The sequence below is a fragment of the Pseudorca crassidens genome, chromosome 6 (assembly GCF_039906515.1).
Source record: "Pseudorca crassidens isolate mPseCra1 chromosome 6, mPseCra1.hap1, whole genome shotgun sequence".
Lineage (NCBI taxonomy): Eukaryota > Metazoa > Chordata > Mammalia > Artiodactyla > Delphinidae > Pseudorca > Pseudorca crassidens.
The window spans coordinates 78,707,718-78,724,977 of NC_090301.1; the positions used below are offsets into that span (position 1 = coordinate 78,707,718).

The 17,260-nt window shown below is 35.2% G+C and overlaps 1 protein-coding gene across 1 annotated transcript in view; it reads right to left on the reverse strand.

Annotated features, from left to right (window-relative positions):
- The window catches only part of RIF1 (replication timing regulatory factor 1), a 65,877-nt gene that overhangs the window by 37,833 nt on the left and 10,784 nt on the right, over positions 1 to 17,260 (reverse strand). The window contains exons 10-20 of the mRNA XM_067741965.1: positions 15,379 to 15,530; positions 12,618 to 12,735; positions 11,578 to 11,742; positions 10,981 to 11,091; positions 10,246 to 10,308; positions 9,880 to 9,980; positions 8,292 to 8,378; positions 5,073 to 5,146; positions 4,676 to 4,856; positions 3,212 to 3,319; positions 2,697 to 2,846 (exon numbers count right to left, since the gene is read on the reverse strand). Of these exons, the coding sequence (XP_067598066.1) occupies positions 2,697 to 2,846; positions 3,212 to 3,319; positions 4,676 to 4,856; positions 5,073 to 5,146; positions 8,292 to 8,378; positions 9,880 to 9,980; positions 10,246 to 10,308; positions 10,981 to 11,091; positions 11,578 to 11,742; positions 12,618 to 12,735; positions 15,379 to 15,530 (1,310 nt within the window). The remainder of the gene's footprint in view (positions 1 to 2,696; positions 2,847 to 3,211; positions 3,320 to 4,675; positions 4,857 to 5,072; positions 5,147 to 8,291; positions 8,379 to 9,879; positions 9,981 to 10,245; positions 10,309 to 10,980; positions 11,092 to 11,577; positions 11,743 to 12,617; positions 12,736 to 15,378; positions 15,531 to 17,260) is intronic.

The following is a 17,260-nucleotide window of genomic DNA, read 5'->3' on the forward strand; positions in this document are numbered from 1 at the left end:
AGCCAGAAAAACAGGGGATCTCTCCTGGGTTAGAAAACACATTCCAGCTACCAATATTGTTCAATATTAACCTTTATTGACAAATATGAAGAAGGTGTGCTAAATACCAATAGAACTAATCCACGAGGAAAGAGGTAATAACAGAAACAGAAGAAAACTACTATCTTCAAAGAGGAAATCATATCCACTTAAAAACATAAATGTAGATAGCTAGTGGGAAGCAGCCGCATGGCACAGGGATATTGGCTCGGTGCTTTGTGACAGCCCGGAGGGGTGGGATGGGGAGGGTGGGAGGGAGGGAGACGCAACAGGGAAGACATATGGGAACATATGTTTATGTATGACTGATTCACTTTGTTATAAAGCAGAAACTAACACACCATTGTAAAGCAATTATACCCCAATAAAGATGTTAAAAAAAAAAAAAAAAAACATAAATGTAAAAATAAAACTATTATAAAACACCTCAGCATTTAAACAGAGAAAGAATGGAAACAGAAATATCAAGGTCCCAGAAAGCAGTACCAAAAATAAAGCAAAACACAAACAGATATAAAGAAAGAAAAGTAACAGACATAGAAGATGACACCTGAAGATCTAAGCACTCTTCCTGAGATGAAGGCACAGCTCTTTAGATTGAAAGGGTCTACCAAGTACTTAAAACAGTTTAAAAGATGCCTCAAGACACACCATGGTGAAATGTCTAAATTCTAAAGGCAAGAGGAAAACCCAAAAACTTTACAAACTAAAAAAGAGGTTAATAACAAAAAAATTAAAAATTAGTGGGACTTCCCTGTAGTCCAGTGGGTAAGACTCCACACTCCCAATGCAGGGGGCCTGGTTTTGATCCCTGGTCGAGGAACTAGATCCCACGTGCACGCTGCAACTAAGTTCGCATGCCACAACTAAGAAGCCCGCATACCATGCTTCAACTAAAAGATTCCCGCATGCCACAACTAAGACCTGGTGCAGCCAAAATAAATAAATGTTTTAAAAATTATTTTAAAATATTAGTATCAAACAATGCATTTGAAACAGTAGCAGTAAGAAAAATAGGAATAGTCTTAGATGCATATTTTGTAAAAATGAAAAAAATTTTACAGAAATGAACAAATGAACAGTATCTTCAAAACTGATAAAAATTTTTCTGAAACCTAAAAATTGTAACTAATTACTTAGTTACATATTTGACAAGGAATTATCAGTCACATACATGTCTGTTATTCCCAAAATACAAAAATTGGACAATGAGGAACTCCAATCTCACTAATGAAGATATACGCAAAAAATTTTAAAACACTTATCTACAATGTTTTAAAAGATTTTCACTGTGACCAAGAAGTGCCCTTCTCAAGGACACAAGTTTGGTTTAACATACGGAAATGCACATTACCAACAGATCTCATATACTCCAGCAGCAACCAAATATGGGCAGCAAAGAGACCATACATAACAGCTGAAAAACAGCTTTAAAACTTCCAAAACATCAAGCAAGCTTGGTTAAGTTTAGAATTAAATAAATATTCCTTAATAGAAAAACTCAACATTATAAAGATGTAAATTCTTTTCCAAATTAATCTATAAATGCAATATAACCAACCAGTGACAAAATCCCAACAGGGTATTTTATAAAACTTGATATATTCTACATTTCTTGCAGAAGAGAACAAAGATGTAAGCCTACCCAAGACAATAATTTAAAGGTGAAAACTGAGGGTCAAGCTTCTCCCTAACAATTATAAAAGCCTTCAACAAATTCACTGTCTAGGTGGCCAAATAAAAGCCAGGGATATACATCAACAAGACAGAAAGTCCCTTAACCTCATGGAGTGTGGGGGGAAGTTACAGAATGAAGTACACAAACGATTCTGATAACAAGATGCTCAGATAGAAATTAACAAGACTAATTAAATAAGATTCTTTGAAGAAGGAAGCACAAGCTTCAACGGCAGTTGTAAGCAGTTCAGATTTTTACTCCAAATGCAACAAAAAGCTACAGAAGTGTTTTAATCTGATTTACATTTTTAAAGTCGCTCTGACAAATACTATAGTACCAAAATACCATAATCAGAATTATGCCAATATTTTAAAAAAGAGATTATAAATACTTCTACTCTTCTCTGCAGGGGTAACCACTATTAAGAGCTAGAAAATCTATCTTTTTAGATGGAAAAAAACATTCTTCAGAGTAATAAATTTCAACTAGCAAGAACACTGTATTCCTGTACATATGTGAGCATAAATATGTAACTTATGGGTAGAAAGAAAGAGGTCTATTCTAGAATGATACATACCAAACTGCTGACAGCAGTTGTTGCTCTTTTTATAGAATAAGGGAAAGGAGTGAATAGGAACCTACATTTTTAGATCTACAAACTTCTAGAGGATAGACTTTAAAGAGCTAACAGATACGATAAAGCAAGGTCCAGGACAGTAAGGTCCTTGTACGGTTCATCTAGAATGGCACAGACACACAACAGAGTAGTAAAAACACATCACTGTTAAATGGTCCTGATACATGGACCTTAGAGTCCAAAGACACAAAACTTTTTTGCAAAGCTGTTACTCGTTTTATACACTAACTTCATTACTTATAAACTAAAAGCATTAGTAAATGACAGTTCACAAATGTTATCTCTATTTACTTGAAAAGAATCCTTTACATGCAAAAAAGGTCAGTATCAGGATAAACTCACTGAAAGGCCTTCATCTTCCAAACTGGACATTATCTTGGAAGAAAGTTCCTCACAGCACAAATTCTCCTCTGCAGTTGCCACCAAAGCTGCACAGCGAGCAAATGCTCTATATAATTCTGACCAAGTTTTAAGTAAGGTCTTCATGGTGGCCTAGTAGCAATAAAAAAGAAATTTAGAAAACACATCTACACATCAAAACACCTAACAGAATACATCTTTAACATTTTAAAAACACGGTAACATTTATAGGGGTCAAAGAGGAGCCTAGTATAGGGTAGTGAGTTTGCCCACCTTCACAGAGCTCTAACTGAAGAACTGTAATAATGCCACAATACCAACAATTATCAAAGGTCAAGAGGAACTTCTCTCTTCCTTCACCACTTTCCTTTCTCCTAAGCTGATTATAGGTCATAAGAAAGTCTTGTTTTAGGTAAAATTACTGTAGGGGTTCATTATAAAGGGTGACATAATATTTTCAGAAAAATGCAAATTCATCAAGTAAAACTTTGCCTTACCGCTGGAATTTTTTGTGCTGAAAAAATATGGTTTATTGGTAAAGTCAGTGCACAATAGATGGCACTAAAATTATGTTCTAAGGCATCACCTTGATTCACTTCATTGGTCTGAAACAAGAAAAATAATGAAGAAGTTAGACAAATTACCATCTAATTCTAGCCTGAAGTAGTAACATCTTACTATGTGTAGTGAGTAGAATTGTGTCTCCAATGTTGAGATGTTCAACAGATGGTGAACTCCTAACCTCTGCAAACTTTGGAAATAGGGTCTTTGCAGATGTAATCATGCAATAATGAAGTCATGCAGGTTTAGGGTGGGCCCTAATCCAATAACTGGCATCCTTATAACAAAAGGGCAAGTTGAATAGACAGAAGCTACTTTGAAGAATGCCATGTGAAAACGGAGGCTGAGACTGAAGTGATGCATCCACAAGCCAAGGAACATCAAGAATTACTGGAAGCTAAGAGAAGCATGGAACACACTCTCCTTCAGAGCTTCAGAAGAAACCAAACCTGCCAACACCTTGATTTTGAAATTCTGGCCTCAAGAGCTATAAAAAAGTAAATTCCTATTGATTTAAGCCATCAGTTCATGGTAATTTTTTAAGCAACCCTGGGAAACAACACACTGGTTTTAAGTCCTAAAAAAGAATCCCAAAGGTGACTCCAAAATCTTTTACTATACACAGAAGGTAGATTCAAGCAAGGACTTATAAAAAGGGCCTCTAGCATCCTTTAAACAGTTGGCAATTATTTATGAACATAAACTTTTTTCTTCAGGAAGAATATGTTTAATGGAGTGTTGGCTCGAGCAGCCAAAGTAAGGGCTACTGTATAACCACATAAAAAATTCCTTGGAGTCTTCACTCCATTTGAGAGTTATAACAGACTATTTCCCAAAGAATAATTCCATTTAAAGACTGATGAACAGATAAAGCAGCTGATGAACTATTAATAGTGACAGAACTTGAGCTCCATATGCTGACAATATTGCCACTTTTTAAAGTAATTAAACGTAAGGGTTAGTCAACTCTCAACAATTAATGATTTAGGAACTACAATATGGTTTTGAGGTAATCACCAACATAGGATCCCATCAACCATGGGATCCTAAGAATATACAGTCTAGTCAAGATACCCATATTATTCCCCGTAGTACAAATGAAAGAACCCAAGATATAAACAGGGGAATCTGTATATATCATGTAAGCCTTCTGGCTTTCTAATTACTGGAGAAAATGGACTGTTTAGTCCCCACTAAGTTATACTTTCTTGAATAAGGCAGAAACATGATGAAATCAACTAATCTAAAGAGTAGAAAATTAACCAATCCTGCAGAAAAAAATATGCAATATCTTCCATTCAAATACAAACTTCTATTCATATACCCCTGTGCTCTAACAAGGAAGAAAAAAAGGGAAGATATTAAATTTGGGGGAAACATGCAGCTAACTTATATCATACCTGATTTATCAATTCAGTTAATGGGGTGACTATAATACTCCACATTCTCCAAAGATGCTCCTTGTTTTCCAACTGCTTTGCATTTTGATTAATAACATTTAAGACAGAGTCACTGAAAGCTAGTGGTGAAGTTGGACCAGAAAGAACACAGCCTACCAGTGTTTCCAGGTTGAGAAAAAACCTGGAGGAAAAAATTTTCAACTATGCATTAACTGTATGTTCTTCGAAAATACATTAATTACATTATAGCAAGGTTATAAAAATAACTGACAAAAAAAGAATCCCAACTCTTATTTTGATTTTTTTCATTTTTAAAAAATTGAGAGTAAGTCAAAAGAATATCATTCATCACATGACAAACTTTCCAAGATAAACAAAATAGTTTGTTTAAAATTACCTTTCATCTTCTACACCACATGTCAACAGATTATTATTGAAAATTAACTGAATTAAGAACAAAGCAGGAGTCCCCTGAAAAAAGATGGGAGATGGCAATCAATCTTCCTGTTACAAACAGTATATTCTTCTTGTTATACTTGTTTTCTACAATCAATTATGTGAAATATGACCGTTTTAAGCTTGAGAAATTTAACTTTCGAAATTACTTAGGAAATGACAAAAATGATAGCAAATGTACTTCCACAAACTACACACAAAAAGCAAGCTCTTTATATTTTAATCATAGCTGTTACATCTATGTGAGCAATTAAAGAACAGAGAGAGATTCCAGATATAAAAAAAATGTTGACTTAAAACTTGCTGGATCAATAATACCTACATCCAGAAGATATTAAATATATTTTACCATAAGTAACCCAATGCTACTAAGCTTCCAAAATTTATAACAGTAACCAAAACTATTATTATATAAAAGCAAAGAGAAAATTTTCCTTCTAGACCCTTTGTTTAATCCAGGAAAATAGTTCTATTAATAGTGCCATACTTAATTATTCAAATTATAATGAGTGTACCTTGTTTTATTGTGCTTTGCAGATATGGCATTTTTTACATATTGAATGTTTGTGGCAACCCTATGTCGACCAAGTCTATTGGCACCATTTTTCTAACAGCATTTGTTCACTTCATGTCCCTGTCACATTTTGGTAATTCTCACGATTTTTCAAACTTAACATTATGTGTCCTGACTGCTCCACTAACCAGCCATTAGCCTGTCTCTCTCCATCTCCTCTGGCCTCCCCATTCCCTGAGACACAATACTGAATTTAGACTAATTAATAACACTACAATGGCCTCTAAATGTTTAAGCAAAAGGAAGAGTTGCACGTCTCTCACTTTCAATCAAAAGCTAGAAATAATTAAGCTTAATAGGGAAGGCATGTCAGAAAGGCTAAAAGCTAGGCCTCTTGTGCAAGTTACCGAAGTTGTGAACGCAAAGGAAAAGTTACTGAAGGAAATGAAAAGTGCTACTTCAGTGAACACAAGTTATAGTAAGAAAGCAAAACAGCCTTATTGCTGATATGGAGAACGTTTTAGTGGTCTAGACAGATCAAACCAGCTACAACATTCCCTTAAGCCAAAGCCTAATCCACAACAAGGTCCTAACTCCTCAATTCCGTGAAAGCTGAGAGGTGAGGAAGCTGCAAAAGACAAGTGTGAAGCCAGCAGAGGTTGGTTCACGAGATTTAAGGAAATAGCCCTCTCCATAACATCAAAGTGCAAGGTGAAGCAGCAAGTGCTCACACAGAAGCTGCATCAAGTTATACAGAAGACCTAGCTATTTAATTAATAATGATGGTGGTTACCGTAAACAACAGATTTTCTACCTGTTGATAAAACAGCCTCATATTGGAAGAAGCAGCCATATAGGACTTTCACAGCTAGAGAGGAAAAGTCAATGTCTGCTTCAAAGCTTCAAATGACATGCTGCCTTTTATTAGGGGCTAATGCAGCTAGTGATTCTAAGTTGAAGCCAATGCCATTTACCATCCCAAAAATACTAGGGCCCTTCAGAATCATGCTAAATCTACTCTGCCTGTGCTTTATATAAATGGAACAAACCCTGGATGACAGCTTATCTGTTCACAACATGGTTTACTGAGTATTTTAAGCCCACTGTTGAGATCTACTCCTCAGGAAAAAAAAAAGAGAGAATCCTTTCAAAATATTACTGCCCATTGATGATGCACCTGGACACCCAAGCACTCTGACGAAGATGTACAATGAGACTAATGTTGTTTTCATGTCTGCTAACACAACATCCATTCTGCAGATCAAGGAGCAATTTCAACTTCCAAGCCTTTTTCAGAAATACATTTCATGGGCTTCCCTGGTGGCACAGTGGTTGAGAGTCCGCCTGCCGATGCAGGGGACGCGGGTTCATGCCCCAGTCTGGGAAGATCCCACATGCCGCGGAGCGGCTGGGCCCGTGAGCCATGGCCTCTGAGCCTGCACGTCCAGAGCCTGTGCTCTGCAACGGGAGAGGCCACAACAGTGAGAGGCCCGCATACATAAAATAAGATAAAATTAAATAAAAGAAAAGAAAAAGAAATACATTTCATAAGGTTATAGTTGCCATAAAGAGTGATTCCTCTGATAGACCTGGGCAAAGTAAACTGAAAACCTTATGGAAAGGACTCATCATTCTAGATGCCGTGAAGAACATGCATGATTCATGGGAAGAGGTCAAAATATCAACATAAACAGGAGTTTGGAAGAAGTTGATTCCAACCTTCCTGAATGACTTAGAGGGGTTTAAGACTTCAGTGGAGGAAATAACTACAGATGTGGCAGAAACTGCAAAGAACTAGAATTAGGATTGGAGCCTGAAGATGTGAAAGAATTGCTGCAATCTTATGATAAAACTTCAACAGATGTGCAGTTGCTTCTTATGGATAAGCTAAGAAAGTGGTTTCTTAAGATGGAATCTACTCCTGGTGAAGATGTTGAAGACTGCTAAAGCGACAACAGGATTTAGAATATTACATAAACTTAGTTGATAAAGCAGCAGTAGGGTTTGAGAGGGCTAACTAATTCTGAAAGAAGTTCTACTGTGGGTAAAACGCTATCCAACAGTATTACATGCTACAGAGAAATCATTTGTGAAAGGAAGAATCAATCACAGCAAACGTCACTGTTGTCTTATTTTAAGAAATTCCCACAGCCACCCCAGCCTTCAGCAACCACCACCTTGATCAGTCAGCAGCCGTCAATATGGAGACAAGACACTCCAGCAGTAAAAAGATGACTCACTGAAGGCTCAGATGATAGGTAGCATCTGTTTAGCAATAAAGTACTTTTAAATTAAGGTATGGTTTTCTGTTTTGTTTTTTTTAAGGAATAATGCTATTTACTCACACTTAACAGACTACAGTATAGTGTAAACATTAACTTTCACATGCATTGGGAAACGAAAAATTTCATGTGACTTTCTTTACTGTGATATTCACTTTCCTGGCACCGGTCTGGAACTGAACCTGCAGTATATCTGAGGTACGCCTGTACTTTGTCTATCATTTTTCCCTTTAACATAATCAGCGTATTCAAATTCAATTCCCTTGGAACTTTGCAATCTAAGTTTCACTACCTTATGAAAAAAAATACCATGGATCTTTTTGTTTATTAGCTAATTTAGTATCATTACATTTAAGATACTTGCATTAAGAATATCCATATTAGCAACCTGATATGCTGGAGAACCTAATACTTTCTGAGGAAGTCCTTTAATTGTAATTTCCATGAGAACCTAAGAAAGACAAAAGGTTTTACTGTACATTAGCCATAAAAGTAGTACCTTACTTAGTAAAAATCATATAGTATTAACTATATTTTTAACAATTTATTACAAGTAATGTTCGTTCATTAATGTAAATACATTCTCATTAGCTTAAAATGTTCAAATACAGAAATATAAATAATAAAATGATGAAGTCCTTTCTTATCTCCAGGAATAATCAATGTTACCAGTTTGGAGTTTATTTTTTAGACCTAAATTTCCATATATGTAAATACAGAGAGAAACATAACTTCCTAGGGCTAGCTGCCTTATACCTGTTTTATACCATTAATGATATTGTACTGTAAGATACTCTGGAACTAATTTTCTTCACCTGACTGTGTTACAGAGTTTTCACATCAGTCTATGTAGACACATCCTTAACTGATAAACAAATGTGCAGTTTGTTCAAACTTTTTAAAAATTAATGGTCCTTGAGGCTATTTTCATTTTTTATACTACAAAAAGAAATTCTGCAATCAATTATGTACTCAATAGTGCCAGAAGCAAGTATTTTAAAGAACTGCTAACTAGAAGCTGTATCTAAGACACGCCTCTCAAATGTGACAGAGATTAGCAAACTGCCATCCAAAAATATTATTATACTGGTATTAACCTGAATTATATAACATAAGTGAATAACATGACAAAAGTAACTGTTGGTGAAAATAAGCTTTCACGTATTCTCATTTGAACAGACACTAACAATAATAATTAGCATTCATTGACACATTTATTTTGTTCCAACCCCATAATGCTCTGCATTTATCAACTCATTTAATTATGAACTACTACTACATCTCTTCTTTACAGAGAGACAAGAGAGTAGACAGAGTGTCTAAGTTCATTCAGTTAATAGCTGGGCTGAGGTTCAACCTAGTCTGTACCAGAGCCCTTGCTATTAACCACTATCCTCTACTGCCACAGTAGATATGGTTGTCATGGCACATAAAGGAATCACTCAGAATCTACCTATGGGTATAGTTTGTTCCATCTGCAGTTTATTTTGGGAAACTCACTATTACAAAAAGTATATCCAATTCGCTTTTTCCCTACTATGTAGGACATATTTAAAATGCAAAAGCTCTCCAAGATTATCACCAGATATTTTTTTAAATGTATATACTAACAATCAGTGGAACCCAGCAATCTTGTCACAAAATTAGTGTTCATCCGAGTTTCTTCAGTTCAAGTTTAATGCCCCTTATCCCATTTTCTCTGTACGGCCTATTCTTTTTCCTATGACACTGGAAGATTTCTATAGTTGCCAATGTCATCATTTACTTTATTAAGAAGGTTTCAAATGACTCTATTTAGTCAATGGAACAGCATTTACTAAAGGGCCAAATGGCTGATAAGTACTTGATATAAAATATTTTCCCAAATCCTGATCTGTGGTAGTACCTTCAATATAAAATTCAATTTCAGAATATGGTTTTAAAATTCCAGCACATATAGGTCTTATACTTACCAGTGTTTTCAATACAGGAAATACTTCTGACTTCACTATGCTTTCCAAAGATTTTAATAGAAGAGTCAAAACTTCAGAACCTGGTCTCTCTTTTTTGTTACCTATCAAAAAGGAAAAGGAGGGGTACAGTTCTAAACATGTATTTTTAGGGGTGAAAATACAGTCTTTTCAGGAGTAAAAATATATACTCAGAGAGCTATTAAAAAGTAATTTTTTTGTTTTTTCTTACTAAATAAAGTGCTTTGTTTAAAGGTAAAGTCTGGAAGATAAGATACTTCAAAAAAGGATTTTAAAATTAATTTTATATATGAAAGCCAAACAATTCACTGAGTGCTATAAAAATCTTTTGATCATTATAGTGCTTACCAGATTCAATAACTGACTTCACCAAGCTAACTAGCTCCTTCCAAATAGCATTGACAATTGCATCTGCCAAACAAAATAAAAGGTACTTTAGAATGAAACAGATATGACTACAAAAGCTCTCCCTTTCAAGCTTATACTACAGAAATAAATTGAGCAATACTTAAAAATTTAAAATATAATTCTCCTTGTAATAGTCAACCTTGTAATCAGTTTACAATACACTATTCACCTCATTTTTGTTTAAAGAAATATTTTTCAAAAGGACTGTTAACATACTCAGGGTAATTCTTTTTTTTCATCGACTGTATTTTCTGTATTGAAAACCTTTCACTTTTGAGACAAGGATTAAAGACTGAGAAGGATACCTGAAAGCCACTAGAAAAAAATTTTCCAACCAATCCAATAGCAAACTATTTAATTTTTAAAACCTGTCATCATTACTTGATAGGCTTTAGAACACAGGAGTTTAGGTGTAGATACTAAAATCACAGAGCCTAGGTATCAATCATAGCTCCATCACTTACTATGTAACTTTGCAAAAGTTATTTACTTCTCAGTACAACACAATCCCTTATCGGCAAAATAGGCTAACACAGAAGGTTGCTGTGAGGATTCAATGAATTATATGTAAAGCTCCTGCAGCACAATCTGGAAGCAGGTGGCACTATATAAACATTTACTATTTTTTCTTTTTAAACACAGGTTTAAATAATAAAAATCTTCTCAAACATTTACCAGAAGCATCTTTTCTAATTGCAACAAAGCTATCACGAACAGCAGTGATAAATGTATTTGCATGTTTGGAAAAAAAAGAAGAGCTGCTGATTAACGGATGTTCAAGTCGCTCTAAAAGAGAAAAAAAGACAATTATGCAAAACCAAAGCTTTATGAAATAAATTTCTCGATGTAAAATGTTAGGTGGTCTGATACGTTTTCTATGAAAAAGATTTAGGGACTTCCCTGGTGGCACAGTGGTTAAGAATCTGCCTGCCAATGCAGGGGACACGGGTTCGAGCCCTGGTCCCAGAAGATCCCACATGCCGAGCAAATAAGCCCGCGCTCAGCCACGACTACTGAAGCCTGTGCGCCTAGAGCCCGTGCTCCGCAACAATGGAAGCCACCGCAATGAGCAGCCTGCGCACCACAAGGAAGAGTAGCCCCACTCGCCGGTAACTAGAGAAAACCCACACGCAGCAATGAAGACCAAATGCAGCCAAAAATAAATAAATAAATTTATAAAAAAGAAGATATATAAAATCTCTTTCCTCACCCCAAAGTACGGTGTTCTGAACTGTGTTAGTAATTGAAATGATTTTAAAAACAATTAAATACCTAAGCTCAGCATAAGTTTGTTTTGCTTAGCAAAACTCAAGACTTCTGGACCCAACAAAAAATGAAGCAACATTTCAAGCCCCAAAACTTGTATAGAGGGGATTGTGGCCATTCCACCAAAATTTGAACTCAAGTTCATCCGGGGAGTTCCATACGGAGAAGCACCTTTAAACAAACAAACAAAATTGCTAAGTTATGTACGATTGAATTAGTTACCCAAATAAATATATTTTGTTTACTTCATTTCAATGCAATGTACTTTTAAAAGTAAATAATTTGTTTTTCAATAAAAGTTGAAGAGTTTTTGTTTAAAGCCCACAACAGAGTTCCTAATTAAATACTAATCTTACTAGGTTAAGAACAAGACTAGTGTCACACACCATTTAAATGAATTCTCAGACATTAATCCATACCTTAACATTAACATGCAGGCATTCCTAAAACTTAAAATATAAAAATTTGACTCAGAAAAGTTAACGTAAAATAGGAACAGCAGGGCTTCCCTGGTGGCGCAGTGGTTGAGAGTCCGCCTGCCGATGCACGTGACACGGGTTCGTGCCCCAGTCCGGGAAGATCCCACATGCCGCGGAGCGGCTGGGCCCATGAGCCATGGCCGCTGAGCCTGCACGTCCGGAGCCTGTGCTCCGCAACGGGAGAGGCCACAACGGTGAGAGGCCCATGTACCGCAAAAAAAAAAAAAAAAAAAGGAACAGCAAATAATTTTCTTTCACTGATATACATACTAAGCCACATTCCTTACATCTGTTAAGAGCTGACATTTTAAATTATAACTCTAATATTCTAATTCTGAAACAAACGTTAAGAGTCTGTAATGCACTTCATATAATGTAGTGGAAAAAAGTTGATCTTATCCAACTACAATACAATGACAGCAGTACACAGTAACACATACAGAAAACGAACAAAACGATTTTGTGACAAGGCAGCCAAAATTATGTGAATTACATGGAGCAAAGACTTGATTCAAAGCCTTTTTGTAAAAATAAAGGAAAAAAACCCCAAGTAGGTCTATCTCTTACCTTTGTGTACAGGGGTCGCAGGATTTAAAGCTGGAGAAGTAGCTACACGAGATGAACTGCCTTGAGGTGAAGCATTAGAATCAATGCTTATTGTGCTTTGAATCAGAGGCACACAGACCTATTGGGGTTTAAAAAGAGAAAGAGGTGGAGGGAACTGAATCTGTAAATATGTATAACTGTCCTATTTTTTTAAAGTCTTGCATAGGGGCTTCCCTGGTGGCGCAGTGGTTGAGAGTCCGCCTGCCGATGCAGGGGACACGGGTTCGTGCCCCAGTCCGGGAAGATCCCACATGCCACGGAGCGGCTGGGCCCTTGAGCCATGGCCGCTGGGCCTGCGCGTCCGGAGCCTGTGCTCTGCAACGGGAGAGGCCACAACAGTGAGAGGCCCGCGTACCGCAAAAAAAAAAAAAAAAGTCTTGCAGTTAAATATCCTTAAGAAGCGATCTCAATTGTTTTGATATGTTGAAATTTTATTGGCCTTTTTGATGCAGAGGGTAAAAACTGAAACTTGGAAAAGTGAAAATTTTTATTACAAATATATTTGCCCTAAATTTGTACTATCTATAAATTTCAACTCTACATTCCAGATGGAAAATTATACACATAAATAGCTTTTACAGCTTTTACAAATAACATCTACATGAGTTTTAATGCTATTGGTAGACAGACCATTTTAAACATTTTAAAAAACACCTTAAGAAAATATGAACTAAGACAACTCCAAGCTTATTTCTAAGATCATTCCAATACCTGTCAAATGTAGCCAATGAGTAAATTATGCCAAGGAATGGGTGGGACAACTGGGTAAGATCAGCCTACTAGGAACTTAAAATGGTAGAATTTGAAAAAATTATGACCCCAGTTACAAGTTACAATCAATGCCCAAGTTTAATCAGTTCATGCTCTATCAAGTTTAAAAACTTCAATGTATTAAGCAATTAAAAATTTAAAGAGAACTTGCTAAAAAAAATCCAATACTTGAGGAAGAACTGATAAACAGCAAGGTACGCAGGATACAAGAATGACATACAGAAATCTGTTGCATTTCTTTACACTAACATTGAAACATCAGAAAGTAAAAAAAAAACCCCTTTTAAAATCACATCAAAAAATAAAATACTTGTTGTACACCTGAAACTATCACAACATTGTTAATCAACTATACTCCAATATAAAATAAAAAAGTTAAAAAAAACCCCCAAAACTTAGGAATAAACCTAACCAAGGAGGTAAAAGTCCTATATGCCAAGAGCTATAAAACATTAATGATGATTTAAAGAAATGGAAAGATATCCCATGCCCTTGGATTGAAAGAACTAATATTGTTAAAGTGGCCATACTACCCAAAGCAATCTACAGATTTAGTGGGATCCCTATTAAATTACCCATGGCATTTTTTACAGAACTAGAATAATCTTAAAATTTATATGGAACCATAAAAGACCTAGAATTGCCAAAGCAATCCTGAGGAAAAAGAACAAAGCAGGAGGCATAACCCTCCCAGACTTCAGACTATACTACAAAGCTACGAAGTTATCAAAACAGCATGGTATTGGCACAAAAACAGACATATAGATCAATGGAACAGGATACAGAGTCCAGAAATAAACCCACACTTATGGTCAATTAATCTTCGACAAAGGAGTCAAGAATATACAATGGAGAAAAGATAGTCTCTTCAGCAAGTGGTGTTGGAAAAGTTGGACAGCCACAGGTAAATCAATGAAGTTATAACACTCCCTCACACCATACACAAAAATAAACTCAAAATAATTTAAAGACTTACATACAAGACATGACACCATAAAACTCCTAGAAGAGAACATAGGCAAAACACTCTCTGACATAAATTGTAGCAATGTTTTCTTAGGTCAGTCTCCCAAGGCAACAGAAATAAAAGCAAAAATAAACGAATGGGAGCTAATCAAACTTACAAGCTTCTGTACCATAAAGGAAACCATAAACAAAACGAAAAGACAACAAAGAATGGGAGTTTGGGATTAGCAAATGCAAACTATTATATATAGAAAGGATAAACAACAAGGTCCTACTGTATAGCACAAGGAACTATATTCAATATCCTGTACTAAATAATGGAAAATATGAAAAAGAATATATGTATATAACTGAATTACTTTGCTGTACATCAGAAACTAATACAACATGTAAATTGACTATACTTCAATAAAAAATAAATCAAAAAAAGATAAAAGGAGTTATCAGGACTACCCTTTTTTACTTAAACAAAAATAAGATTAAGCTTTCATGTTTAAATGCAGCAAGGATATCAAAATCTAAAGGAATCTGTAAAACTCACATGTAACAATAATGAAAAGCTACAATGGGATTAAATGATTGGTTATCACTATGTAGCCTGGAAAAAGGAGATACAAAAAATTAGAATTGATCCAACTCTGTGTAGCACATGATTTCTATTTCATTACGTAATGCTGACTCTACTCTCAATTATATTCTAAGTCACATGCAATTCCTTTAAAAAAAATCTTTCATGATGCCTCTAGAGTAAGAATATTTGCGTGTTACTGATTAAAAAGGTTTTAGATGCTCCATTTCAGATGACTGGAGAGTATCCTTTGAGGAAAATGAACTCAAGTTCTGTGTCTGGGTGAAAAAATCTTTTATATAACGTGCTCTGCTAACACAGCAAAAACAGCACTGAAAGATTAAATTGGTAAGAATCTAAGAACACATTAATAAAAAAAAAACACATAAAGTATTGTAATCAACACTTTAATGTTACCTGTTCAAAATTAGCAGGAAGATGAGGTCCTAGTCTCATCAATAAATACCACCAGACTTCTAGTTTTGTCAGCGCTAGAGTTTCTGTTCTCACATGGATAGAACTCAAAGGCTGCATTAACAACTTCAGTCTTTTTGCACTACATAGTATTTCTTAAAAAAAAAAAAAAAATTAGCACCCAGGTAAAAACATTAAAGAGGTAAAGATTAAACTTTAAGAATGATAGTATGCAACAGCCTACTATAGCAAGAGAATAGATTTAAAAAAAATTTTTTAATTACCAGCTGTTCCTGTTCTACCCAAAATTTTCATCTTGACAAACTTTAGTACGACCAGATCACAATACTTAAGGCTTATTTTAAAAAATAATAACTAATATTTATTAGATACTGTGTGCCAGGGGTGATTTTTCCACCATTTAGCAATGTCTGCAATATTTTTGGTTACAACTGAGAGGCAGGGATACGGAGACTGCTACTGGTATCTAGTGGGCTGCATCCAGGGATGCTGCTAAACTTCCTCTAACACACAGGGCAGTTCTCCACAACAAACTGTCCAGCCTAATAAACTAAAATGTTGAGAAACTCTTTCTAAGCTGCTTTAGTATTCTCATTATCCCCATTTTACAGATTAAAAAATAGAGGTATATTTTTACCTCAAAAAAAGTTGTCATTACCAGTAATTTATTTTATCAAACACTTTAACTGTTGGTGCAATTAATGAGATTTTGGAAATCTAAATATTCATTTAGATTTAGTTCTACTCTACATTAGCGATAATCAGATTGCTTAAATTCCACACAAACACTAAATACACTTTAAACAAAATATTTATACCTGAAGTGTTTACTACATCAGTGACGGGAGGATATATAAAATAATACAGTCTGTGCTAAATCAACTTATCAAAAAGACTTGAAAAGGATTGTGAAGCATCTGTCAAGTCATGTATTTGGTGGAATAACATTGATCAATGTTTCTTACAAGTATTCTGCCATTCAGCTTTCAATTAACATTTTTATAAGAAGAAAATGAAGTCAGACCACTGTGGAAACAAATCCTCTAATCCTTTCTGAATTTCTATCTATGAGAGGAGGAGAACACCAACAACTGCTGTGCAATACCCCATTCTCTTTTAGTTACAAGATCTGCTTTCACTCAGAACAGTGATGGGTATCTACTCTTTGACTACTTTATCTAGTTTCCCATTTAGCCATTCTCCCAATGAGATTTTTAAGTGGAACTGTATATGGAATTTCTGAAATGTTGTTTACAGATGGCTGACTCAGCTGCAAAGAAGCTCATTTTTGCCCCTTCTGCCTTCCCCTCCTTCCTGTAGTCTGCAATTAAGGCATACTGAAGATGACAACAGAAAAAGACAGGCATCTGATTCCTTAATGACTTCCTGGATCTGTAATACCAGTCATAGACTCTCTAGCTCTTGACTTACTTCAAATGAGACAGCATTTTATTTACCTTCTTTAAGTCACTCCTATTTTACGCTTTAACACAACTATACATAATTCCACCAGATTTAATCCTGGATACCTCACACTGAGGTTCATAAACAATAACCAAAAAAAGGTGACATTTCCAATTAAAATCTGTGTCTGGCAATATTTTCAATAAAAGTAGTTGTAGTTAATGCAAATAGTTATTTACAAAACACATTTTAAAAGGGATTAATGGTCTTTGGCAAGGGAAAACATAGGATGAAATCAACATTATTTAGCAGATCTTGTAAACTATCAATTATACCTAAGATTAACTACCCAGTTAAGTAGGTACTCATACTCACCCACTTTTGGGCGAAATACTTTCGCACGTATATATATTAAGCACTTCCAGTGAACAATAAAAAGATAAGGGTAAGGCACATCAAA